This window comes from Charadrius vociferus, unplaced genomic scaffold (assembly GCF_000708025.1).
Source record: "Charadrius vociferus isolate BGI_N301 unplaced genomic scaffold, ASM70802v2 scaffold45, whole genome shotgun sequence".
In the NCBI taxonomy this organism is placed as follows: Eukaryota; Metazoa; Chordata; class Aves; order Charadriiformes; family Charadriidae; genus Charadrius; species Charadrius vociferus.
In genome coordinates, this window is record NW_009648712.1 from 3611840 (window position 1) to 3639366 (window position 27527).

The 27527-nt window shown below is 39.9% G+C and overlaps 1 protein-coding gene across 1 annotated transcript in view; it reads left to right on the forward strand.

Annotated features, from left to right (window-relative positions):
- TAF4B (TAF4b RNA polymerase II, TATA box binding protein (TBP)-associated factor, 105kDa) overlaps positions 1–27527 on the forward strand; it is an 88169-nt gene that overhangs the window by 45404 nt on the left and 15238 nt on the right. The window contains exons 12-17 of the mRNA XM_009886662.1: positions 2377–2512; positions 3116–3221; positions 8664–8833; positions 11560–11690; positions 17449–17574; positions 18605–18661. Of these exons, the coding sequence (XP_009884964.1) occupies positions 2377–2512; positions 3116–3221; positions 8664–8833; positions 11560–11690; positions 17449–17574; positions 18605–18661 (726 nt within the window). The remainder of the gene's footprint in view (positions 1–2376; positions 2513–3115; positions 3222–8663; positions 8834–11559; positions 11691–17448; positions 17575–18604; positions 18662–27527) is intronic.

Genomic DNA, 27527 nt, shown 5'->3' on the forward strand with positions numbered 1-27527 from the left:
AGGGCACAAAAGAGCAGTCCCTTTTCTTTATTACTTCTTGCTGCTAACCTGAAGAAAAGAGGCAATAGCTCTTTGTTACAGATATTATCTATTTTTCTGGCATTAGATTCTTGTCAACATTTCTAGGATTGTTGCCCTGTTCTGTTGCAGGTCCCAAGGACTTCTAGCTTTTGTTAGTCTAGCAGCTAGAAAAGCAAACACAAAATCAGCTTTACTTCCAACACATACTTCCTGTTTCTTGTTGATGTAGTCTCCTCAGTTACTTGACTTACTTCCCAATCTCCACCTAGGCTATTGATTTAACATCGTCTATCTCTGTTCTTTTTGTCTGCCATACCTTCATCTTGAATGCTTTATGTTTCCTCCTGTGCTGTTTCAGTGTTTTGCGTGCTGAAGATGAAGCATCATTCTTGCTGGTGGTAGGGAGGATCTCTAGGTGCGTATTAGTGGAGGTGCTGGTTTATCCAAGCTGGTCAGTGGTTCAGTAATTGTCTGACCACATAAACAATGCTGTTAACGTTATTTTCAACTTCCAGCACATCGCAGCTGGATCTTTCAGAAGGATCAAATTGTGTTTCCATAAAAATACATAGAAGCAAATGTGACTGTGTGTACCAGTTCGCAAGGTGGTGCTGCATGTGTGAGCCTTGACTCTGTCAGCAGTCTGTCCCTGTACTCCCATGGTTATTTCCTCGGCATGAAAAGTCAGGAGATACGGATCTTATGTTTCTTCTCAAGAACTACCTGTTCATTGTCTGGTTTTCAAACACCACCTTCAGCTCAGTTGTTCTATGTTCGTGCTGCTATGCCAAACCATGACACAGATTAATATGGGGGTGGGTGGGGCGTACCTTGACTATTTGATATGCAAAGTACCTCTTTTTGTGAATGTGTGATACTTATGCTGATGATGTTTACTGATAAATCTGAATTTAGATGAAAGAGGGAGACAGCCTAATTTCTGAAGTATAATAAATGTCAATTCTTTATTTAATTAAACTTGTGCAGTGTTGCTGTGCAAGTGCTCTTTAGACTTTCTGAAGCTAGAATAAAAGACGTAGAGGAGAAAAAGTGGTTTCTTTACCTTGGAAATTCCTTTTGTATTAGCTTTTTGCTGCTAAAAAAGTATGATTCAATCTAAAGGTGCTTTGGTAAAAGCTCATCTTTCTACTACTTATAATCAAGAACTTTTCCAAAGGATATATCAAAAGCTGCAGCCTGCATTCTGCTAGCTAGGAGGCTTAGAAATGAAGCTTTTGGGGATGCTGCAATTTTATTATTTTCTTGCATTTTAATAGCTACCCCTGAAGAGGAAGAATTAGTATTTATGGGCTGTGCCTGTAGGTTTTGTGTTGTGATGACATCCTGCTGTCTGGTTTTGTTTCTTTCAAGTGCCTCTTTAAACAAAACTATCAACCCCCTTCCTTTTTACCCTTCAGCAGTGTACCGATGTTTTTGTGTAGAGGCTCTACTCCATATAGGTGTTGCTATTTGGTACTTCATGTTCCTGCTAACTGATGTGTGCAGTGTACTTTTGCTTAACACTTGAAAACTCAGCATCTCAATTTACAATTGATGTTGCGGCTCCAAAAATGCATTAGTAACTTTATAGTGTGTACTCTTAATTCTTGGCAGGAAAAGGATTTCATGCAAGACTTCTGTTTGTTTTGGTGTTCTCTCTTTTTAACTAGGTGTATGTGATACCTGCCCTTTTGAACTTGTTGGCAAACAGACTCAATATTCAATAGTTAGTCCGTTAAGCAAGACTTACGGAGAGGAAAGCCTCAGTGTAATGGATTGTGTAGTCCTCAGTGAAATTTGTATAATACAGTTCTCAATAGAGAGCACGGGTGAAGTGTCTGCTAGAGCTCATTGATTAAGCTGGGCTTTAAAGCTCACCACCAAGTTGTTAAGATTTTGTTTCTTGTTGTGAAGTTAAATGGCTTCAAACCAGGGGGTAATGGCTTCAAACTGGAAGAAAGTAGACTTAGAATAGATATTGGGAAAAAAATTTTCACTGTGAGGGTGGTGAGACACTGGAATAAAGTGCCCAGGGAAGCTGTGGATGCCCCATCCATGGAAGTGTTCAAGGCCAGGCTGGATGGGGCTTTGAGGAACCTGGTCCAGTGGAAGGTGTCCATGCCCACGGCAGGGGCATTGAAACTAGATGATCTTTAAGGTCCCTTCCAGCCTCAAGCATTCTATGATTTAAAAAAAAAAAAAAAAAAAATTCTGAGCATGCTGTTTGCTTTAAACTGAAAGCTAGACATGTATGCATGCCTAGTGGCACTTCTGGCTGGCTGAACATGTTGATACTATTTACTTCTCTCTCTGTTTAGCTTTTCTCACTCTTGATATTGGATATTCCACTTTCAGGTAGTCCAGCAACCATCAGGAACCGTTGTAAAGCAAGTGTCTGCACTCCCGCAACCCTCAACACTGACCCTACAGACATCTGCTGAGAAAAGGATGCCGCTGAATACGCTTGTTCAAACTAACCAATTTCCTGCAGGTACGGTGGAACCTTTTAATGGGGAAGGGAGACGGCTGCTGAGGTATAGAAATGAGTAGACACTGTTGGTAGATTGTAGGAATGTAAGATGGTGTTTTTCTTTTGAGAGCAACTGGCTCTGTGCGAGAAGCTGAACATTTTCACAGTCTGCTTGGAGTTGTCATAAGATACTCAGTACCATGTCGACTTCTGTCACCTGTTAAAAGCATGTCAATCAAACATATATACTTGTTAAAATACTGTGAGTAAGCTCCTTGCAGTAAACTTCCTTTAAACTGTGATGCTTTTGAGAATCGCTTCGTGAGACTTTGCGTTTTCCTTCAACGGGTCCAGGTTGATGCATAACATGAGTTTGTCTCAGCCAGGCAGTTTTCACTAAAACCTTTCACTGTTCAGCACAGAGGAGGGTGTTTGCTTAGAGCATGTAGGGTTTTTGGCCATACAGAATATGCAGAATGTAAGACTCGAGTATCTGGTTTTCAAATGGGCCTAATTAGTTGTTATTGAGCCTGCAGTAGCCTTTGCTAGAAGTATTAACTGATTAAACAGTTGTCTGTCTTTCATTTTGCTTTCTACTATGGCATGTTCTCTGTTTTGTTTTAGGTTCCATTCTGAAACAAATCACCCTGCCAGGAAATAAAATTCTGTCCCTTCAAGCATCTCCTGTTCAGAAAGCTAAAATAAAAGAGAATGGACCAACATCCTTCAGGTAAAAATAAACAATATCAGTAGTTTACTATAGGAAGCAAATATAGAGGTGGGAACAGAACCCAGATAAAAGCAGCTTTCTTTAGTGACTTGTTTATGATAGGTGGTTTCCATGTTAGAATACTTATTGGTAAAGGGGAACCTAGAAGTTTTGACCTCATAGATGTTCATTATTTTTAATATAAGAAAACTGTCCTGATGAGGTTGGATTTTCATCATGCTGTGACAAGAGTCTAATTATACAAAGTGTGCATCAAAATGTATCAGTTTTTCCCTTGTAGAGGAGACATGTTGATCTCTTTTCTGTGAGTGCTATTAACTAATCTAAAGCAAAGTTGCCTTGTATTGAAAGCTCTCCTTAGGATTAAAGCAAATATAACCTGTTTTTTACAGGCCACCAGGTAGCATTGAACTGTTATTTGGACTGACTGCTAACCTGTCTAAAGCTCTGTGCTGTATTACAAAATGTTTTATTAGCTCCTCTTATGAGCTTGTTCCTGTATGTAGAGGTGAAAGTCTTTGACTACACCTCTAATTATGGCTTCCGGCATATTCTCTAGGCCGTTAGATTACAAGAATGCTTAAAGCTTTTAGTTCTGGTAACTCATTAACTTCTCAAAAGCAGAAATTATTTTTGTATCTCTGAAATGTGATGTTGAAACAGAGGTACAGACCGCTGTAAGCGTTATTGGTCTTACGGCCTTAAGGCAAGCTTCCAAGCTTGGTGATAAAAGCAGACACGACAGCTTTGTGTTGTTGACCAGTTGACTTCTCATGTCTTGAAAGCTACAGCTTTGTATGCACTGGTATAGACAGAGAGCTGTTGTTATTTACAGTAACATACAGTGTACACTGAACACTGAAACACTGGTAACCAGAACTTAAAATGAAAAGTTCATGTTAAAGCATTATCTCTGTTCAGCTCCCTCAAGCTCTTATGAAATATACTTCAAAATATAATTTGTGATGCAATTTTGTGTAGTGATATTTGCAAAAATCACTTGATAAGTATCATTAACAAAACCCCAACAAAACAACAACAAAAAAGCCTAGAAACATTGTTTTTGTGATCTTCCAATCAGAATATATCAACTGTCTTGAATGAAAAAGTTTGAATTCTTGAAGTTTGAATTCTTCTCTGAATTGTTAAGTTCTTAGTGTAGGAAAAACTCTGTGTCTAGAGTGTGGTACAAGATGGATTTCTGTTCCTGCGTTTGGATTATGATTTTCAAGGTAGTGTAAATTCAGGAGAATTCAGATTTGAAATCTCTAGCTCACCTTAAATTTTTCTAGCAAGTCTCTTCTCTGAAGAAATTACTTCTTTAGATACATATTCACCGATACCAAACTTTCTGACTTTAAAAACTATGTATGAAAATCTTCAGGTATCTGAACCTGGGCAGCGTGTACCTAAAGTTTTGGCTTCCCTAGGTCAAGTGATCTGTGTTCTCCAAACAGGTCTAGCACCACATAGTGTTAATCTGAACTGGGCAGTAGACATTCCTTGCTCTGTCCTGTCCTAAATTCTATTATTCCCAGCACAGCTGTTCTTTGACCTGTGATCCATCAACTGGCCGATCATTTGTGAGGCAGAGAGAAGCACCATGGCCCCCTTTCAAGTTTTGTGATGAGATTCGTAATAGGCAGAGAGTAGATCTTGTAATTGATGTGATTGTATATGTGCCACTTCAAGCTGTGGCTTCTCATTGCAGTATGTCATCAGGCCTGACTGCCATTGTGCGACTAGGTTAGGTTAGGATTCAAGAACGTAATAGTCACTAAGCTGTGCTTAATAAGCTGCAATTTGACCTTGTCTGCTCTGTAATGAGCTGTTTTGGTTACTTGAGATAAGCAGTAAAGAAAAAAAAAAAAAAGGTGATCCCCACCCCCCAGTTAAAAAAACCCTTCTAGAAATGAGATGATTTCAGCTAAACATGGACATTACTGGCACTTGATTGCCCCATGGCATGTATTGTAAAGGGTAGTCTGTTTTAAAAGCATCAAGATTTTTATAAACTGCTCTATGTACTTCTGTAAAGTATGTGCTAGAGCACCCTGGAAACAATAAGGCATGTATTTGCATCTTCAAATATTTTTTTTTTTTGCATCTATTCTATTTAATAGAGTTGTTCTCCAAAGCAAATACAACTGACTTGTGCACTTTGTCTGGAAGGTACCAGCAATCTCAACTAGCAGACAAAGAGGAGTGAGACAGCAGTAGAGAACATCTGGGCAGCTGCTAATCCTGCCCCGTGGTGGTGGGGAGTGCTGGTGGTTCTTGCTCTGCTGGAATTGTTCTGTCCCACATAGTTGTCCGTGAGGCTGCGCGGACGTTTGGGTTAAGCATGCCTTTCTAGTTTTCCCTTTGACTGCTGTATAAAATAGGAGTAAAGAAAGATGGATTTAGAAGACATGTGCGTTGGTCAAACACCAGAGGGTGCCACAGACTCACTTTTCAAACAATACAGGCAAATTAGTAGACCTGAGGTGCATCTGCATTGCTTGGGCTTCTTTTCCAGTGGAATATTCAGTACAAATGTCAAAGCTGACTTCATGCAGGGTAATGCTCAAAACCCCATGTTTTGTTTCCCCCCCTTGTCCTGATGAGCTTAAATCACTGGAGACTTATAACAGCTGGGAGAGTTTTTCTTGTTCATTTCTGGGTGTTACATGATCAAATGCAAAAAGCAATTAAAGGAAGTGGTGTAGAAGAGGGGCTTTATCGAGGGATTGCTGAAAATGAAAGCAAGCCTTTATCCAACAGAAACGTCTGCATGTATACTCTGGAATATTTTAAATTTACAGCTTTAGTAGAATGATTTTTATAGTTTACTCTAAGTACGTGATACATTACTTAGAATTATTGAGGTTTGTTTGAACAGCAAGGAAAAAAGAACAATAAAAAGTACAAACTTAACATGACTTCTGAAACTTACATTAATCTTTAGTGAGCGTACTTCTAAGGAAATGTAATGATAGTTTCTTTGAGTTAAGTAAAATAAGTGCAAAAATGTTTTTGTAGGTGCAAATTAATCTTTCATCTAGGTTAGTGACTCAGTGACTTTATCCAAATTTAGATCCCACAGTGAAGAAGTTAGAATCGGTCCTTATAAACAGTACAGGTAGAGATATCTACTTGCATATAGGCTCTTGTATGTGTACAGTCCCAAGAGAGACTGCGTGCAGGGAAATATTAAAGAAAATAGTAACCTAATAAAGGCTGGTTTTAGGGAATTGAAACTTGTGTATGTAGAAAGGTAGATAGATATATAGTATAGAAGTTTACTTTCTTCTTGCATGAGTATTTGGAGTATTGTGGCCAGATTAAAAGCAAAAAAATCTACTGAAACTGTGTGCTGTCCAGTTGTACCTGAGGTGCAAACATCCTTACTTGGATTCCATAAACAGCTCTGCTGGGGTAATGTCATGTTCCAGCATCTGCAGCTCTGATAGCTTGTGATGTATGTTCTCAGCGCTAGTTGTGCTGGCTTTCCTTTTTCAGCAGATCTGTGGCAGTCACCGCTCTTTGGTGGGATTCTTGCCTCTGCCATCAGCAAAGACTTCTCTGTAGTGGTCATTAAGAAGAGGAAACTGGAGTGTACTTGTGAAGATCAGTTAGCACTCAATTAGCGTGCAGTGAAGCTTCATTTACACGCTTCTTGAAAGATCAGAGTCTTTGTTAGGCTGATAGAGCATGAGTATACGCTTGGAACTGCTTGGTTGCTGGTTATGAAGGCGGTAGGAGGAGGGAAGCTGTTCTGGCAGCCGTGACTTCAGCTTTAAGTTGTGACTGTGGTCATTTAACCATTCTGACAATCCTAGGGTGTAACACTTTTCTTAGCACAATGGATCTGGGGCACAAGCCTAGTCAGGAAGCTATGCCTAGACTGAATGAATGAAGCTTGTTTGACAATCTATTGGGTCTCCTTTTCCCAGAACAAATCACATAGAAACTCCTATCTGTGAAGGCAAACAAAGGAACGGCAGGAGGAGTAGGGGAAGGCTGGACTCCTTTCCTAGCCAGGCTTCTCTCTAGAAGTTTGTGGGAGAAAACTTGCGCCATAGAAACTTATTGAAGCCCAAAGGAGAAAACGCATCTGTAGTTTAAGACAAAATCCCAACACTTTCTTTTGTCGTTTGAGTATTGCTTGAACTCAATCCATGTTGTAATAACTTCAGCTTCTACCTGTTGCAAGTCAGAAGACAGCCTCCAAGAGATGCCATTTCACCTAAGAATGCCAAGTTTCTGACTAAATCCTTGTTCAAGAGTTATGAAGGCCACACAGTATTTTCTGAAGATGAACTTTATCAAACCTTGTCAGTGAATACTTGGGAGTGTAGGGGGGTAGTTTTGGTTTTTGGATTTTATTTGTTTTCCAAACCAAAAGCCCTTCAGATTGAGTGCTTCCACCTGTCTGTGTTAATAAAGGTGACTTGTGTTCTGGTTCTAAACCCCTGAAGCCACCATTAGGGCCTTTGTCACTTTGAGAAGCAAAAAAGCCTTTCTTTTGATAACCTAAACTTAATTGAAAATAACTTGGGTATTTTCACTGCTAAAGTCTTGTGAAAACTTTCCATAAAAATTCATTCAGTATTTTAACTAAAATGATCCTTTTTTTTTTAAAAAAAAAAAAAAAGCTGAGGCACACAGGCTATTTGCTTAACATGAGCTTTGCCATGATTGTAGCTAGTCTTAGTTATGTTAGACCAAAGTACGCCAGACTTGAGTTTTTATTTTGAATACGTAGACCAAAGCTGCTACAGCAGAATCCAGGTGACAGAGGGATGTTAAGAACTAGAGCTTTGCTGCTGTTCTTCAGAAGCATAGCATCCTCCCTGCTACGTACATAAGTACTGTATGGTAGGACTGATTTAAAGGACAACGTCTGGTTGGTTCTGTATACTCCTAACAGGGAGCGTTTGTATCTTATTTTTTAAGGGAACTCACTAAAAGAAAAGCAAAGATCAGGTTTGTGCTAATATGCTTGTGCTATAAGCTTAGGTTCATAGGATAGACATTTCAGTTAGAAAATGGGCTCGTTTATAAGTTCAATGAGTCAGTATTTCTAACTTTATTCAACACTTGGTTCTACCTGGTGAATTTTAGAACAAATTTCAGGCTGTAAGAGTGGTTGGTGCGGGGGGGGGGCTTGTGGGGAATTTTAATCCAGGTTTAACTCAGTCCTTGCTTTCTGATCTTGCTCAAAATTTCAGTTTCATGTAAAGGATTTGCATGCCTAGTAACTGAGGCGTTAGTCAAGTTAATACTTGAGAGGCACTTCATTGAAGTGTGAAAGCTGTCTGTCCCTTGTCTGTCCACACCCACACTGAACATCTATTGTATAGGGGTACCCTCCAAGATACTTGTTTGTTGATAGTCTAGAGGCTTTTTCTTTGTATCCATTCTGAATGAAGCATAAAATGTTGGATTTCTCTTTAGTAGAGATGAAGATGACATAAATGATGTGACTTCTATGGCTGGGGTCAATCTTAACGAGGAGAATGCGTGCATTTTGGCAACAAACTCTGAGCTCATTGGTACAGTGATCCACTCTTGTGCAGATGATCCTTTTCTCTCTTCGGATGTGCTTCAGAAGAAGATCTTGAACATAGGTGAGAACGAAGCATTTGTAACAGATATATATGGATGTAGTATTTCCTTGTCTGTTTCATCAGCCAGCCTCCAATCTTTGAATGAAGGAGCTGGAACTATTAACATCTGCAATCTCAATTAGGGTGTTTCTGCAAAACTATACTGAGTTTTTACTTCCCCTTCTAGGAAATAACTATTCTCCAAATTTTTTACATGGAAATAGTCTGAAGCACAACCAGAAAAAAGAAATTGGTGCCAATTTTACATGTGAGAACTGAGCAACTTCATTACTCTTAAAGTTAATGGAATACATAACCATGTAGATGCTAATGTCAAATCAAACAATTAAGAGTGCTTTTCTATTTCTGCAGCTCCTAAGTTGATGCATTACACTGACTTTCTTGACAGCTTTTGCATTCCTCAGCCTGTTCAGATATATATGCTCCATTGACCAACGTTACAGATCCTGCCCATGTGATTAGGAAGAAATTTCAAACTGCCAATGTGCACAGGGCAGGCCTTTGTTTATGACTCCCTCTATGGAAGAATCTTTCATAAATTTTATGCAAAAGAGATGTTAAATCTGTTTGTATCGGGGAATAATACTGTGGAATGTATGTTGAATGACTGACACTAAAGTGTAATAGGGAGTTTTTAGTGTGTGTATTGTCTCAGCTGTTAGTTTCCGAGCACAATAGTAACTTGCTTAGCCATGTTGTATTATGTCAGAGCAGGGAGCATGCATTTGTGTAGCACCACTGCTGTCTACAGCAAACTGGATGAATGTTGCTCAACTTCTTGCTCCTGCTCTCTGCCTGGTAGCTTGCCATACTGGAACAGTGAGTTTTGCAGCTGAGCACTCAGGAAAGCCTGCTGTTTGCATGTGCAGTCATAATTCTGTCACAGTAGTTTGACTACATGATCACAAAGTCTTTTTACATGCAACTGGTTCTTAGTCCAAACTAAGCACCTAGCCTGTGACAAGCATGTGACCTGCAAATGCTGTCCTCTACCGCAATACATCTGGCACTAGTGAGCCAGATGTGCCATCTGAGCAGTATGGGGCATAGTGGAGTGAAGTAAAAGTGCTGTGCTGCTAGTGGAAGAGGGAAAATACACATTGAAACTGGTGCTTTTCTCAAAATTCTGTAGAAGGTTAACCAGTTATCCATGGGAAGTAGGTATAAGGAAAATTAAGAGCTCTACAAAAACGTAAAGAGAGAGTACTTCTATAATAATTGTCTGGTTTGGGGTGTGAAGACAATTCATTAAAAGATGGAAAATACAAGCCTGGCTGTTTCATGGCTGGCATGGTAGCTGTTGCACATAATAATAATAGTAATTCATGTTGTAAATGAAAAGTGTTTTGATTGCAAGGGAAGGAATACTGTTGGGGAGCACAGCAATTCAGAAAACAAATGCTTCTGATCTTGAACTGAGCCCTCTTTGATTTAGGGAGTGTGTGTGGAGGGGAGGTCTTGAGGTTTGGGGGGGATTTTGTTTTGTCTTTAAGTTGACGTTTCAGTATTCTGATAGTATAGTGGGGAAACTGCAGAGGAAGTGTTGAAAGGTGCTTGACCAAAATGAAGTTTGCACTCAGCTAAAGTAGAGGCCAATGCTTACTGGGCAAGATCAAACAGTGGGAACACTTTGATTGTGTCTGGGAAAAACATTGTAGATTCTCCCTGTCTTCTAAGATTGTTATTCATTTTCAGTTAGAGTAGCAAAGGAAAATGAAATAGGTGATTAGTGTTTTCTACAGTTTTCTGTTTATCCATTCTTAACACTCCATTTCATTATTTATTGCCAAGTGGGTTTTGAAGGCGGGCTGTATATTGCATCATAAAGTATTACAGCCACTGTAAATGCAGTGAGGGGCAAGGAAAAGCACTTCTGACGGATACGGCGTATGAAGCGTGTGAAACTGCTGCCTGCTGTACCTACCAGGGAAAAGTTGCTGCTGTCCAGGTGTCGTGACGGAGTTGCGTTGCGTGATCAGTGGTGTCAACCACAGGAAGGCTTCTCCGTCAGCAGCCTGCAGCCGCAAGAAGGTTGTGGAGGTGATGCCCAGCTCTAGGCATGGGGCTTTGCCTGGAGCAGTTGCCAGCCTCAGTTGCAGCTGCTGAAACAGAGAGGTGTAGCAGCAGCCCAAGAGAAAAGATTGAAGGTGATGGCATGGTAACTGCGGCTGGACTTAATCTGTGTTGTCTGAGCTGCTGCCGTGGGATGGTTGGGTCTGTCTGCCCCACGCCAGTCAGTCAAGGCAGGTGAGAGGGTCCCGTGTGCCCAGAGTGTGCTGCAAAAGCCATCCCCGCTCATCGAATAAATGTCATGAGTTGTTAACAAGCACGGTGTCAAGCAGGGCAAAATGTAATTCTCTATTTTTTTTAATTACTGGAATTAACAGAATATGGCACTAATTTCTACAGCTACTTGCTTCTCCCCCTCCCCGAACATGAAGCTTGATTTGTGTTCTTATTAACTTTGTCCTATAAATGACCTTGCAAGGAGAGTGGTTCTGGAGGCTAAGTGAAACAATGTCTATATTTTCTGAAGCTTCAGGCTAAGTTTTATTAATGTAATGTCTAAGATCTTTGAAGTTGTGACTTTACCAGGAAAATCATAATCTCCAAACCTTTATTCATAATGGGTATGACTTCCAGGGGGAACAGAATACCTGCTGTGCTAATTATTTCAATTATCAGCTACTACTAAAACACGTAATGGATTTTCTCTGCTTCCACAGGTAAAAGGCATGACATTATGGAACTTAACTCTGATGTTCTGAACTTGATCTCCCACGCTACGCAGGAGAGATTACGAGGGCTCCTAGAAAAACTAACTGTAATTGCTCAACACAGAGTATCAACCCACAAGGTAAAGGAAATCATTAAGCAAGTTTTGCACCAAAGTTTTTCTGCTTTGCAGCCTTGAAGGTAAACCTCTTCCCAAATATAGGCACATCATATGCAATCTGTGCATTTTCAGTATCTACCAAAGGCTGGTTTTGTTTTAACTGTTTATAGCCTCTAACTATTCCTTACGTTTTTCATTCAACTTGTTGGATAGGTGCTCTTAAAACCCAGCACGAGAGTAAATGCATGCATTTCTTCTCCTCCTGTTCTATAGAAATGGTGGCTGTTATACGAAATCTGTCTTGCATGGTAAATGTAAAGCTATTTTTGAATGCTCTCGGTGGTCGGGTTGATTTAGGGGCTTGTGTTTGCTTTATGCGTTTACTGTTGGTGGAACTGCAGTATTGGCTCAGTAAAAAGCCTTGGGAAACTGAATTGAATATTTTATTTTTAGAAAGTGCTCCATGTGGAGGCTGAGACCCCTTTGATCTTAAAGTTTCCGGAACTTTTTTCTACCAGTGCTACTTAAGATTGCCTCCCCTCCCTCTTTTATTAGCTCCATTGAATATAAAGTATATTTGGTTCCAGTGAACCAGTATCCCTTAAGATGCTTGTACAGTACAAATGGGAAGCAATAACATACTAGTGGCCAAAATAGCTCTTTGAGGTTTTTTTTTTTGTGTGTATCATTCAGTAGTATTAGCCCTTACTTTTTTCAGTATCAAACTCTTTTAGAAAAAAAAATGTGGAAGTTAGAAACAGATGTATCTATCAGCTCATAAGTTCTTGTTTGTTTGGCTTTTTTTTTTATAGGAACTTTATACTTAATGAAATTTAACAAGAGCAACTAACTGATGGGATAGGAGTTATTTTTGTACTGAACACTTTTTATAGGCTTTTAAGCACTGGAGAAGCAATAGTAAAGAGCAGGAACTATTTGGAAACTTCCAAATATTTATAGTGATGTCTGGAGCAGTTGGAGTATGCTGTTCCTTGCCAGAAGGAGATGCAGTAGCAAAAAAAAACAGTACAGAAGAAGTATAGAGTTTTTTTATGAGAAGTTTTCAGAAATCTGCGCATGTTCTGTGTTGTCTCTCCAAAGAGAGATCCAATAGAGCTTGTGAGCAAAAGTGAGGTGGAAGCTGAAATCCTGAGTAACCATTAGGACTTGGTGTCTTGCAGACACCAAGGACACAAGGGAATGTTTTTGGACAGTGGGCTTGATAGGGCTGATTTCTTTCTCATTGAACTAAAGCAATAGAAAACTGAGTTTTTTGTCTAATTGAATTGCCAGAAGCAATGATAAGATTGTAAGACTGCAATAAGCTTGCTTTCTTTTCCTCTTTTCTCAAAACCAAACCAACCAACCAACCAAAAAGTAATGGGCATAATAATCCTAGAGGCACAGGTACCCTCTTTCGTTAGGAAGATGGTATTAATGCTACAGAGGAGTGTCCTACAGGATTGCGTTTGTGAGTAATGTTATTATGAGAGATGCTGACAGGCTTTTAGAAATTGAAATTGAAGTTCAAGAACAGAATACTACAGGGCTTTGGAGACCTGTTACCTATTTATATATGTATTTACACAGCCCTGTATTCCATTTTCCCCAGCACTTGCCCCTGTCCTCTTTTCACACTAGGCTATCGGTAGGTACCAGTGTGCAATGTGCGATCCATGTATTTCTGAGAATTACCAAGAGCCTTTCCAAGAGGATTGGGTAGTTGCCCTGTAATGCTTTGTATTGGCCTACGTTTATTACAAAAAGACAGACAGTAATAGGGATAGGTGTGGTGAAACCAAGGTAACTATTGTTAGCATAGAGGTTGGTCTAAAAAGCCAATAATTCATGGGATCGTACTCGGGAAACTCTTCTTCCCCGTTTGGTCAGCTCACACCTAGCAGCTTACATCTGATGGGAAGCCCTGCAGAGAGAGAGAGAGTTGGCAAGGTAAAAGTGTCACACCGCGCCACCATGTAGACTTGCCAACTTTTGCCCTTTTTTTGCTAAATATAAGAAATAAATTAAAAAAAAGGTATATAATTGGAAGTTACTAACTTAATTAGGATAAAAGCGTTATGGTGGTCTCTATCTGAAGTAGGAATAGCCTTTCAGATTGTTATAAGCTGCTCTCTGTGCTGTGACTCATGTTGCAGTGCCTTTGTAGAGCCTTGGTGAGACCATAAAGGTGTTTAGCTTGTAGGTTTGGTTCCTTGGCTACTTCCCTCCTATAATCTGTAGAACTGCTGAGGTATAAGGGTACACATGTGACGTAATACAATACCCAAGACCAGAATTAATGATGACAACTGAACAGTACAGTGATAAAAAAACGTTTTTAATATGGATGGATTCAGCACAGCATGAGATGGCTGCCATGCTCCTGTGTTTGGAGCCCATGAGCCCATGGCTTTGAGAGGCGTGGTACAGTCCTGTGCTGTAAACATTGCTTCATGAAAATATTTTCCCCGTGAGCTGCAGTAGCAGTACACCGCAACCGTAAACTGCGCTACCTGTAGGGCAATATGGTGTGGCAGCTGCATGGGTTTAAGGGGTAAGCTCTGAATGTAGCGAAGGAGTGAGCACTCCCAGATGTGAAAACAGACAGCTGCCTCCTACCCACTCCACGCCGCCATCAAACTGCAGAGTGCAGAAGTAACTTATCACAAGCCTTTCTGTTATTAACTTGGTTTGGGAGCTGACTATAAAAAGTCAGAGCTTACTAGGTTCCCACATAGTAGCTGAGCCTCTGCAACTGCCTGCGTTCCTGCTCGGTCCTCAGCAAGGCTGTTCAACATGACTTGAACTGTTCACTTTTCATGGGAGAACTGGTCTTTGTGGGAATCTTCCAACTTCTTTCTTGATGGACTGAAGTGGAGCGCAGCTTCCCTGTATGTGGGTTTTACCTTTGTGCCCCTGGACATGCAATACATTCCTGGTGCTAAACCTCAAGTGCCTCAGTTGCATTTCAAATTCATTTACATGTATGTGACAATCTAGGAAGGAAGTCGCAAATCGTGGACAAGACGTACAGCTGTTCTTGAATTTGTTGCCAGCTCTTTTCTCACTAAAGACATACCTAGGAATGCTTTGCTTCCACGCTGCATGTTTCAAACATGTAAACCTAATGTAAAAATGTTGGTAGGAATTGGCTGTGCTTTAGAGCACATCCGTGGAGAAGTCTTAGGTATGTATATTTATCTTGGGGGGAAAAAAAAACGTGGAGGAATGAATTTCATAACAAGAACATATAGATGCACTAATGGGCTATCCTTGTGTGAAAGCAACAGCTTCTTTCAAGATAAAGAGTGAACTCCAGGTTAAATTTAGCTCACTTAAAGTAAAAAGGACTTTTTAACTGTCAGATACACAAGTTCAGCTCTGGCACATACAAATCTAACCTCACGGTATTGTGGTTACTTGCATCACTATGTTAAATTCTGTTCTCAGTTACACTTGTAACTTCAGTTTTGTTGAGATTGCACTGTTGTAGCTGGAAACAGTTTGACCTTATGTGAGGAAGTTGAACTGTTACATGGACAAAAACTGAATCCAGCTTGCTTCATCATAACAGTAATGGCTGCAAGTTATGAACAGGTATACATCATAATGTTTTCTGTCAAAGCAATTCAGTGCTAAATGATCATAGAGAACAAGTTTATTGAGTAAGACAAAATATAACTGCAAGTATTCCTCTTCTAAAAACCTGAAATAAGTTATCTTAAAACAGTTGATGATGAGTTGAAACACTGTTATGAATGCACCTGTTTCTCGTCCCATATAAGCTCATGGTAGTGCATCGGGGCGATTCTGGTTGAGAGGCCTGTGTTCCTAATTGGAATAAGGTCTTGGATTTGGCTTTAAGAATGTAAGTATCAGACTCCAACTTTGGGCATTCCAAAGCAAAACACTTCTAAACTCTAAAAAAAATAATATTCTGGTAATACAGCTTACTTCTTTGTCCCTTTAAAAGGATTACAGCATGGTGGCGTATTATTATAAACTGCAGCTTCAAAACAAATTGTACTTATGTACTGAGACTGACTCAAAGTAGCGTAATGTTTTGTGGGGAGCAATAAAAAAAAATAATCTCTAGCAGTAGCAGAAGAGGGGGGAAAGGTTTGTTGAACTTTTTTGCAGAGCCACAGGCTCCGCTTGGGAAAGAAAGTCTTCTTGGTTGCAACACATGGTGTGGTCTGAGCCACAGTTGGTGATACATGACAATGTGGTGGCTCTTTGAAAAGAGCCAAACTTTATACCAGAAGAAGGATTGATTTTTATGCTCTGGCTGGGTTGTGAGAATTCAGACTTGGAGACAACGGTGCCCTACAAGAAGACTTTCACTTTCCTCCCAGCTTTTAAAAGTATATGACTGGGTGTGGGAAGAACAGTGTCAGTGTAGTGGGTTTTGAAAACTAAAAATTTAGCAACTGAAGTCACTGATAGTCTTAAAAATGAAGTCTTAAACACTAATTTATTACTTAAAATATACCCTTTCTTAAAATATAGCTGTAAAATATGCTGTGCTTATTCCAGAACAGTTGTGTGTCAAGGTCGCTTCATTATAGTGTGGGATTGGGGTAGGGTAGAAAGAAGGGTTGCTGAAAGTATATAGTATGTTTGGCTGGTAAAAGCCCAAGGATAAATTTCTCAGGAAAAAACAAGTTCACAAAGCAACAGAGAAAGAAGGTGACTCTAGGATGTGCATTAAAGAGTGGTGTAAACAGGTGGCACAGATGTGCCTCATCTAGAATGGGCTCCCTGCCTTGTTTTGCCTAAAGCCCTCTGGCCAATGCGTGGCTTAAATAGCCTGTCTTTTGAAGAGCAGAATGGTAAAAACAAGCACGTCATTGCTAGTTGACCACGTTTTTGAACTTTCCTTTCTCTGCCTTCTTCACTATCTGAAGTAAAACTGAACTCAGACTTTCCAGTGAGAGGGAAAAAAATTAGTATGAAAAGTAAACTGGTTGTTACTTTTTAGACCAAAAGGACCATAGTCTTGTTTCAATGCATACGTCTCCAGTTATTGTTGGAGCAATTCATCAGTATTCACTGGCCCAGCTTTGTGCAGGGGACTAGACCAGGTGACTTCCACAGGTTACTGTTCAACATAAACTATTCTGTGACTTGAGAGCACACACTGAGGCAAAAATATGTATCGCTAAAGCTATAATAAACCATATATAATTTATGTCACTTTCCCCACCCCCAAGATTCATTATAAGTAGTGCTAAACCACCCCTCCACTCTATAAAACCTCTTTTTGGAGATATCAGTTGAGGCTTGTTTCAAATTCTGGATTAAATGGCTGAAACCAGAACACCAAACACTAGAAGCTTAAAATGTCTAACTTTGTTTTTTCTTGACCCTTTCTCTTTAAAGGGGAAAGGATATAATATTCTGCTGCTTTACATTTCTTTTTTTTTCTCTTAACCTGTCTAGAAGACAGTCTTGTACACGTACAGTAAACATGTAAATTTGCTGTTTAAAACAAAATTGTAGACTTAAAGATTTTATTGTTGTTTTAGTTAATATAGACTAGATGTTGTTAATATCACTTTTTCAATAACCTCTTACTAGTCACAGATGCCAGGACACATGCTTCAGTGGGGAGGAGATGTGTAAATGACTACCTACCATCTGAAGTCTTTCTAAAACAGCCTACGCTTTTCAGCTTTGAAAAAATGGTGGTGTTCTTTTCAGGTGGTTCCCATTAGGTTTATTAGCTCTAGTGGTGTGTATGAAAGTTTGCTTGTCTATAACAAACTTCTCTTTCCAGGGGAGTGATAGGTACATTGTATCTAGTGACACCAGAGCACAGCTGAGATTTCTTGAAAAGCTTGATCAGCTGGAAAAGCAGAGAAAGGATGAAGAGGAACGTGAAATGTTGCTTCGAGCAATCAAGGTAAGAACTTCACTTCTTGCTTTCTAAGGAAGTAGTTGTGTCCTTTAAACTGGTGAACATCTTCAGGTTTCTCCTATTTCTTCTTTAAATGTAGTAACCATTAACCCTGTAACTGGAAATCCATAATGTTTAGGGTAGCTTGGGCTATACAGAAAAAGGCTTTTAGTTTTTTTTACATTCTTTAAAAAAATATCAGGAGTTCTTTCAAATGTGTGATGGGGTGAACTTCTTTTGAGAAGTTCATACTGGTCAAAATGAAACAAAAGAAGTATTCACATAGCTGTAAATGTCCTTCCCGGCTCTATTTCTGGCTCTGAAATTGGTATGTCTTTCTCCATACCTGTGTATGGCACTGTTTGGAAATAGGGGTTAACTATACTTGTTCAACCTGGAGCCTGGTGGGATCCACCACCCTGCCAGATGTATTTTTCTGTAGTCAGGTCAGAGAGCTAGCCTTGGAGCTGATACCCTACCATCTGCAACCCCCTGATGGAGCCACTGCTAGTACAGAATAAATACCTTTCTTCCCCCTTCCTTCCCCTCAAGAATAAGAGGAAAAAAAAAAAAAAATCAGTAGATGTGATTTGATCATCTTCTGTTTGTTTTTTTGGTTTTGTTTCAAGCTGAATTCTGGAGCCCCATGGGTGGAAACTTAATCTAGACTTGAAAGAATCATGTTGTACTTGCACGAGTACGACTCCCTTTCTTTTCTATACTTCCTGTCCTTTTTAAGTGTCTGCTGCTGACATGAACAGCATCATGCCTAGACTGGACCTGACTGACAGTGTTAGCATCATTTTCAGCTTAATCTTGCTTCAGGCTAGAGCAGAGGCAGCCGGCCCAGATGAGGAGGGGGGTTGTGCGTATGTGCGTGGAGGGGGAGGGAAGCCAGTCTGGATTGAGGCATTCAGCCCTGGAGCTAAATCTTTCAATCACCAGAGAAAATTGTCATTTATTAAATATTTAACGGATAGGATGGTGTTTGGATGCCAGTAATTCCTGTTCAATCTTTTTCCTGTTCCTTTGGTAGAGCCGTTCCAGTAAAGAAGATCCAGAGCAACTGCAGTTAAAGCAGAAAGTGAAAGAGGTAGGACTTTTCCAGTTACCATGCTTGCCTTTGTGTGTTGAGAGAAGGTTGGCAGCCCTGTCCTGGCAATTAGGTCAGGGTTTATTTTGCTGCTGCATACCATTTGCAGAGGCCTTGGGGAAGGACAGGAACTGCCACAGGCAAGGGCAGTGCTTCAAATGAGGTCAATGAATTATGAGCTCTCTTTTTTAACATTTTATTTTTGTAGTTTCAGTCCTGTCTAGAAACAGTCCTTTGTAAACTGCAGCAGTACACTTGGTAGGAATATAATGTGGGATTAGAATAAAAAAAAAAAAGAAACTTTGAGATTTAGCATCTGGGACTGTACAATAGGCTACATTTTTCCAGGGTAATTGTTCGTTTTGTAAATCTGATACTGCTTATAATTCTTTGGCTGGGAGGCGGTACTGGGATTTAGTTTTAAATGGAAAACGCCTCTGGCTTTTAATTTTCTGGGCCCAGCAGTTTTCTGTTCTGGAATGGAGCCCTTGTTTCACACAGTTCATGTTTAGCTGCAGGGGTTTTAGTTTATAGCTTAGACTGGTTAAGCTTTTACTCCCAGAGGCCTCTGCATAGCAACTGTAGAAATCAACAAATAAGTTCATTTATGTCTGCAGCCTCCTCTCAGTAGCTGACTTTTTACATTTCCCAATATCCATTTCCTGACTTTTCTAGCCTGAGAGAAAAAAGCTCCACTAATTGGAGCTTATTTTAATTGAGCCTTAATATTGGATCTCACTGGAGTTGCCCCCAGAGCTACTGGGAACAGAATGAAATGAAAGTACCTAAGGTTGAAGATGTGTGTGCGTGTGTATGTGTGTGTGAAATTTTTCACTTGACCTACAGATTCTTTTCCCCGCTGAATAAATCATCAAGCCTGTTCACATTTCTGATTAAGGATCTGACAGCAGACGATAATAAAGACAATTGAGGTGTGAGACGTGTGATACAGAGCTGAAGAAATTGGTTTCTATAGTTACTTGACTGATTTCATGCAATTTTTAAGGATCTTTGTGCTAAATGAGAGTGATTTTCTGAGCAACCTTTTTCCTTAACTGTGCCTCTTGAACTATGAAATTTGTTGTTGCTTAACATTGCTGCACTTGGCTCCTAGGTGCCGGCAGCAGCAGCAGGTTATTTATGAATGCTTTAAAGGCCCTTATTGTTTGGATTAATGTAGGAGCCCAGGCAAAACAAATGGAAATCCAGTAAAATAGTATTAGAATCAATGCTCTGCATTTGCACCATAGTAGAAGAAATTTGTAAAATAAGAGGAGAGAGAAGGAACTTGCTTTACTATCTACCTACCTTTTAATTCTTTCTTTCTTTCTGCTTATAACTCTTTCTTCATGCTTACAATCTGTGAGTACAAGGTTGCCCTAAAGCCTTTCCCAGTTTGCCTCTAGTGCCACCAGGATCAACAATCAGTGGGTGATGCTAATTTGTCTTGTTTTGTAGGTGCCTTTACTGCTGCATCATCTGGCTGTTTCTAGAGGTTCTTTCTTTTAATAAAACACTGCCAAACTATTCATTTATGCAGCTTCTTTTCTCTTTTCCTCTGAACGTTAATGTGTAGGATCTTGAAAAATATTCCGTGATCTGGTTATTTAGAAAAGAAGAAAGTTAAGTATGTGTTTTGGGTCTTTTTTTTAGATTGGTTAGTATTGTTAATGAGATCTCTTTTAAAAAGCATCCTATAGATGTACAAAAAGGGCGCCAACAGAGCAGGGAAGGTGTCTAAGTTTAGTGCTTGGTGTTCTACTGAGTGTTTGAATTCACCTCCTTCACTGCATCTTGTATGGTGCCAGACTAACACATTCTTTATCGCGCTTCCCCTGCATATTTCTTCATGCTGTGCTGCTCCCAGAGTGATGGTCTCCAACTGCTTCATCAAAAGAAGAAGAGGCAGGTGTGCCTTGTGGGACAACACAGATCTCTGTGTCGGTATTGCCTTGCCCTCTGTCCTGCTGCTTTGTTCCTCAGAGAATGAGGCAGCCAGAACTTCTCCAGGCTTTATGTTCCGCATGGGAAACCCACCTTCTGTGCCAGCGGTGCTTTCTTATCTCTGAGACCATCTCAAGCTTGAGTGGAAATGAGCCCCAGTGCAGCTGGTCACTTTTGACACTTTATTGACAGTTTGGAGATAAATGGTCGGCACACATTTGCATTAAAAAATGTGTGTAGAGCTGAAATAAAAGCAAAATAAAAATCAACAAATACCCCAAGGTTGAAACTGGTAACGTAGAAGCACAGTGTATACTGGGATGAAAGCCTGGAAAGGCTCACCATTGTCTGTCTTCTTGTGTTGTGAGTGTAGCCTGCTCCTAAGAAACCACAATTGGGGAATTTTGATATCTCTGTTAGCTGGAATCGGATCCTTTCCAGGCCACTCTGGTTAAGTATCCACTGGAAAGCCTGATCTGATCCTCTTAAACTTCTTTAAGAATGAATATGGGCCTTCCTTCCTCAAAGCTGTATTTTATGTGTTCATGGTGACCTCCCAGAGAAGGGAGAGGGTGTGGGGTAATGACACTGGAGCATGTTCTAAAGCAATGTTTCCCAAAATGCAGAGTGTACATACTAACAATGAATACTTATAAATCCAGGATGTGCTGTCATCCAGCAGCTGGAGGCAACATCTTAACATTGCTGGAAGTACATCCAGAGACTTGGCAGTGGATTCTTTTATCCAAAAGGCTATACATAATTGCTGTGACCTTTTCATCCCTTTTTGCATGACCTATTGCCTCAAACTTCCCCTATGCTAAGTCATTCACTTTCCTGTATTCTTAGACTATGTAGCTTGCTATGAATTAAGCCTTTCTTTACTCCCCCCTTTCACCTGTTTCAGCGGATTTTAATACCTACAGAAAGTGTGCATTCCTTCTGAGACAGCTGCAAGGCTTGCCCCAAGCTGCTCCTTTGTGCACTCAAGAATTTTGTCCTTGTTCACCTTATGGGCCAGCTCTTTGTGCAGTGGCATTCCTGAAGTCTGGGTAAATTACCCCTGCTTTTCATTCAGCCTTATCTGCCACTTCAACCTGAGAGGATACAGTCCTCTCATTGTCCCTGATGCACTTTTGAGCCATAACTTTTTTTAGGTACTTTCTGCTATTTCCTGTTCTACTTTCAACTATACTTCCAGTTACAAAGAAAATGTTTGGTTGATGCCATTTTTGTAGCTGTATTTATACTTTATCTCTGGGTTCATCCTTTTCTGAAATGAGCTTACCTAAATTGAGCTTACCTAAGTGTAGGACACTGTCACGTGCACAAGCATGCCATATGAACCGTGCATCCCAGAAGACCTGTAAAAATGTCAGTATTAAACAGCGTACTGTAAATTTAAACGTAAACCCTGATCTTTTGTACTTCTGTCTCTCGTCTTCAAAAGTGAGTGTGCTTGTAGTATGGCTCCAGGAAGCTTAAGGCTGAGGCTGGGCAAACCTTTCAGATGGTATGTCTGCAAGATTGCTGCTTGGGGTTGAGCACGTACTGATAGCATCTTTGCTTATTCCGTAGTAGCTACCTTCATCTCTGCTTTTACCTTGTGGCACCTTGCAGCATCTATCGGTGCATAAAGGTGAGCAGCCACATCTTGAACTAGGAGAAGGAGCATGTGGAGCAAGCACCTGATGGACAGCAGACTTGCCTGCCCTGTGCCTTGCTCTTCCAGCAGCTCTGTTCACTTATGACTGCACAGGTCGTCCCGGTCCCTTGTTCCTGACTGTGTGAGGCACTTGTGCGTTTTACTGTTATGATTTTGACACAGATGTCACAAGGCGGCAGCAAATGAGATGCTGAGAAAATTCAATACCTTTAGTATCAACTAACTAGGAGGAAAATAGAAAACCCTAATTTTTCTGTAGAGACAAAACAAACCCAACAAAAACATTAAAAAAAAAAAAAAGTCTCCTGGGTGCTAGATAGTAATGACTGAAATTTAGTTTTTCTGTAGTATCTTTTTTCAAAAGTCATCTATTTTTTTTCGTGTTTCATGTGTCCATCCTAACTCTTACCCTTGTTTTCTCTCACATTCTCAGATAACAAGTAACTGTAACCTGATTCTTTGTCTGCTGCTCTCCCTCCCCCCCTTTAGTGCTGCTTCTCTATTTAGTCTTCTGGACCTAATGGTTCAAATTCTTTAAGACCACTCTTGTGGCAGGGGAAAAGGAAACTCCCTAGTTAACCATAACCTCTCAAAAAAACAAACAAGATGCTGTGAGCAAAATAAGATCTCATTGCGATCAATTGGCTTTTTATGAGCTTTTAGTGACATTCTGAGAGCTTCTGCTTAATTATCTGATTTATATTATCTTTATTGTTCTGTAGTGTTTCTTACCTGCTTCTGCATGGTTTGAGGGGGGAAAAAGAAAAAAGCATGATTATTGAACAGACAAATTTTATTACCTGCAGCGTAGCCCTGCAAATAGTAAGGGGCTATCATCAGAGATTCGGTGTTTTATGAGTCTTGCAGAAAGTTGGGGATGGAAATCCTGTAAAGTATTAGATTATTGAGCAAACTGAAAAGTGTGAACCAAATGTCTGTTTATGTGGCATTCAGCTTGGTGTTTTGAAGGAGTGTGAGAAAGAGCAGCTGAGATACTGCATCAGATACCCTAAAACCAGCTGGCTGGAAGATGAGAGTAACTCTCTTTAGCTGGTGAAAAACAAAAGGCCCCCCAAACTCCATTAAGCCTGTTCTTTGATTTTCAAATAGCCTTTTCTAAGTTTCTCTGAGAGACTACAATTGACATGTAACCAGCTGAAAGTATGGCCTTGGATTGGAAACTTCCTAATAGGGGAAATTTTAGGACTAGAAGTACAACAAAAAGATAATGGAGAGACAGAGAGTTCTGTGCCAAGAACAAGTTTTGGGTGGACTGGTTGATGAGAGGGAGAAACCCACAGGTGGAAGATAGGTCTTAAACATTCTCTAGCTTTGAGACCTCAAGAGTGATTGAATGAATATGCAGTGGTACAGCAGCTGAAAATCATTCAAAATACCGTGTGTTTGGAAGAACTGTGATTAGTTTGAAAGTAATGTCTTGCAAGGGCTGGACAGTGTTCTGTTGTGGTAATGCAGGTCTGCTGATGGTCACTGAGCAGTCGTCTCGCACACGATTGCATCTGAAACAAACTACAGAATATATTGCTTTGGTGTGGTGTGCTATAGTCTTTTCTTGGCCTTGCAACAAAAGTAGCCTGGGCTGTGTCTGAAAACACACATAAAGAGAGCTTGATGCTGGATGCTAGACACCCAGGAACTTCTCTGGGACTCCAGGTGGGGCCAGCTGATGCAACTGCACAGGGAAAAGCATGCTCCAGGTGTTCTAGAATACACAGGCATGCATCAATAATTGTTGAACAAAACAAACCCTTTTAAAAGGAAATACACTGGGAAATTCCTAACAAGAATGGTCAAAATTAGGAGTCAATGAGTCACTCACCCTGGACTTTTTTCTTAAATTCTGCAGGGACCTAGTTATTTATATATTAGAGAATGTCAAATATCAACTGAAGGAAATTATTTTTTTCCCTCTTTACTTCGTAGCTATCCTAGAAAAAAAATTTTGGTTTTCTCCAAAACATCTTATTGCACTCTTTAGTTCTAGACAGACAAGGGCACCTGGTCTTGGAGGACACAGCCATGGTAGGGGCTGTTCTGCCACTGAAGCATGTATGTGGAATATTAACCTGAAAGACACCTACAGTATTATATACAGCCCTATTGTAAGTTAGGACTGCATATCAAACCAGTGCATACTATTCTGCCTTTCTGCTGTTAAATCTAAATTACAACGGAGGGAAAAGTCAGTGGAAACTAATTGTATGGCTAATTAAAACAGTTTGAAAGGAAGCAATTGCAAGAAGAGAAATTGCATTATAGGCAAGAAGAGAGGATGATAAATGTTTAAATATGCAGCCTTCAAATGTCAGTTTTCCTCAGAGAATGTCCCCCATATGAGAAGTCTGCTATTCAGCTGCATTCAACCTGTAGGGCAGAAAATTTTGTATAGAAAAGGTAGTGGCTGGAGGCAGTAATGCTCATTGAGCTTTATGACAACCAGTGCGAGAGGCTTGGGATTGAAAACAGATTTTTAAGGTTTATTTTTCATTTTTGTCACAAGTTCCTTAAAATGCTTTAAGGGAATGCGAAAAAATTGGAGTTCTTTTTTTCCAAAGACAATGAAGGGAGAAGCAACTGGGAGCAGTAGGAAACTTTCAAAGCGCTAAATGGAGGACACAATGAAACCCAGTCAAACTGAAAAAGATGGTCAGAATAAAGAATGGATAGAAACGAGAGAAAAGTCAGTTCAGTGGGAAAGTAGCCCCACTTAAAGGGTACCTCAACATTTAGTTCTTTAAAAATGTACAGTAAAGGACAATAGTAAGGACTTGTGAATGTTCAGGTGCCTTTTTCACTGATGGAAGCTAGAAAAAAATAAATGTTGGTATTTGGTCACAGTTGCTTTGACTTACTTTGAATTTTAATATTCATCAATTTATTGTTTTATTTCTTTACTGTGGAACCCAAAAGAATTGGGGGCTTCTGCCTGTTTTGTATGCTTATATTCCTTGCTTTTTTTCCCCTACAAGTCTTATACAAATTCTTGTTCATCTACTTTAGTGCTTTTATTACTCCCGATGTACTTATTGCTGGATAGCACACATAACCCTTAGGCATACATTAACTTGTCTTCAGCCTTCCCTGGTTTCCTTTCCTGCCAGTTCTCCTGTTACTTTAAATATTTATTTAATCTGTCCCGTACTTTGTCAGCCTACAATGTCATACGTGGAGAGATTTCCACTTTTTTTGTGATATTAAACCCAGTATCCTGTACGTATGCTTTTTAGTCTTTCCATTATATGAATAGTAACCAAGTCCAGAATTGTGGTGTTCAGCTTCCCCTTCTGACTTACCAGCATTTCTTCTGAGCTCATTTACATCCATACAGCTGTATTTATTTGTTATTGCATTGCCAAGATGATTTTTTGGGTTTTTTTTTTCCCCAAAACTTAATTCCTAGCACTTAAATCTGAGAAGTGGAGAAAAGAAATCTCTCTTCATTTATTTCCTAGTACTTTACATACTGAAGCTGCTGCAGAAGTGGGCAGTGGTATGAATTTCTTGAGACGCATGTCATCTGCCAGCATTGTGCTAGACAAGTGCCACCTGTTTGGCTTTTCTTTCATGTCAGACCGGCTACTGCTCGGTGAGCCCTGGCTAATACAGATGCTTAACTTCTTGTCTCTACCTTTAGAGAAGTCTGCCCTGGTAAAGCTATCCTTGAGGATCTAGAGAGTAAAGGTTTCATGTGCTTTGTCTTCTATGAAAGCTTATACCAAATACCCTGTTCTGCTTTGGGTACTTTGTGACCAGACGTGAGGATTTTTGTTACCTCTTTTTTTGAAGGTGAATGTGTATTCAGCTAGGTAGCTCTTCCATTTCCCCTCTTTGGTAATACAGCCACGTGCTGCTGTACACATCATGGATTAGCTGGTGTGAATTAGTTGACTTTATTTGTACTAGAGTATACTTTTTCCTTTCTTCAGTTGTGTTTGAGAGATTCTTCCTTGCAGTGTTTAGGGAAAGTCTGGTGAGATTTGCATATCTTGAATTATTGGAGCTCCGATAATGTTAACAACCAGATATCATGAACTTCCTAACTGAAAGGGTTGAAAGCCAACTTGCAGTATTGCTTAAAAAAAAGAGTCTTGGTGTCTCATAACTGAAATACTTCTTGTCTTCTTATGCAACTTGAATTTTACTTTTTAATATTAGGATGTCATTGGCGTAGTAGTCAAAATAGATTTTGCATATTTTCTGAAATGTGGAGTATGAGACGTAAGTGAGAGAGAATGTCTGTGAGCAGGAAAAGAAATATTTTTCTCAGTAGAGGATTGAGTGAAGAACAGAGAGGTCAATTTAAAAACCTTTCATTTTGTGTGATTACAGCCATGCTGCAAATGCCATTTCACTATAAGGGAGGACTTTAAAACATACCTTACTTCTTGATTTGTGCTGCAGGTCAGATTAACTAAAATGGTTATTGTGTCACCCTAGAGATTCCTGCTTGCTGCAAGACCAGACTTTAAACCCTATTTTTATTATTAAAAAGGCCAGCAGCAACAAAGACTATTTTACAAGTTCTGAGACGTTTTCATAGCAATTTGATCTTTATACACAGTTTTTTAGAACTCTTTGTACTGCAATTCTTAGCATATGTAAAAATCAGAAAGGAGGGAGAAGGAGCATGAACATTCATTTGCCTCTTGGCTGGAGACCGTCTCCTCTCAAATGCCCTTCTTGAGGAATGAATTTTGAACAGAACATCTGTTGGACTCCTGTATTGTGGTGGAACAGCAGCATCTTTCAGCCGATGAAGTAGGTCAGGTTGAGGGGAAACCTGCTATTTTGTGGCTCCAATGTATGGCACAGGTTCCCCCAGCTCCTCTTGAATTGCCATTACACACTTCTCTCTTCAAGGAAGAAAAATCATCTGTTTTCAAGATACAAACCTGGGTATGAGAGTTCCTATTTGTATCCTGGTTTAGTCAGAGACACCAATACTAGTAAAACTGGCCCCTAGAAGGAAAACGCTACTAGATGCAGCTTTTCTATGTTATGTTGTAATAAAATGTATATACTACTTTTACTGTCTTTCACTTGCTGCAGTGATCTTTCTGCCCTAACTTGTGTGCTGCAAAACTGTCTGTTAAAGAAAGATTTGACTCAACATAGTTGCCTCTTGCTCTTTCCTAATCTTGTTTAGGAAAATCTGGCAGTAGTTACCCAGCCAGTATCCTCGGGTATCCCTTGATGTTATCTGTCTGTCTTCTTATCCTGTGCTTTTAACTGCTC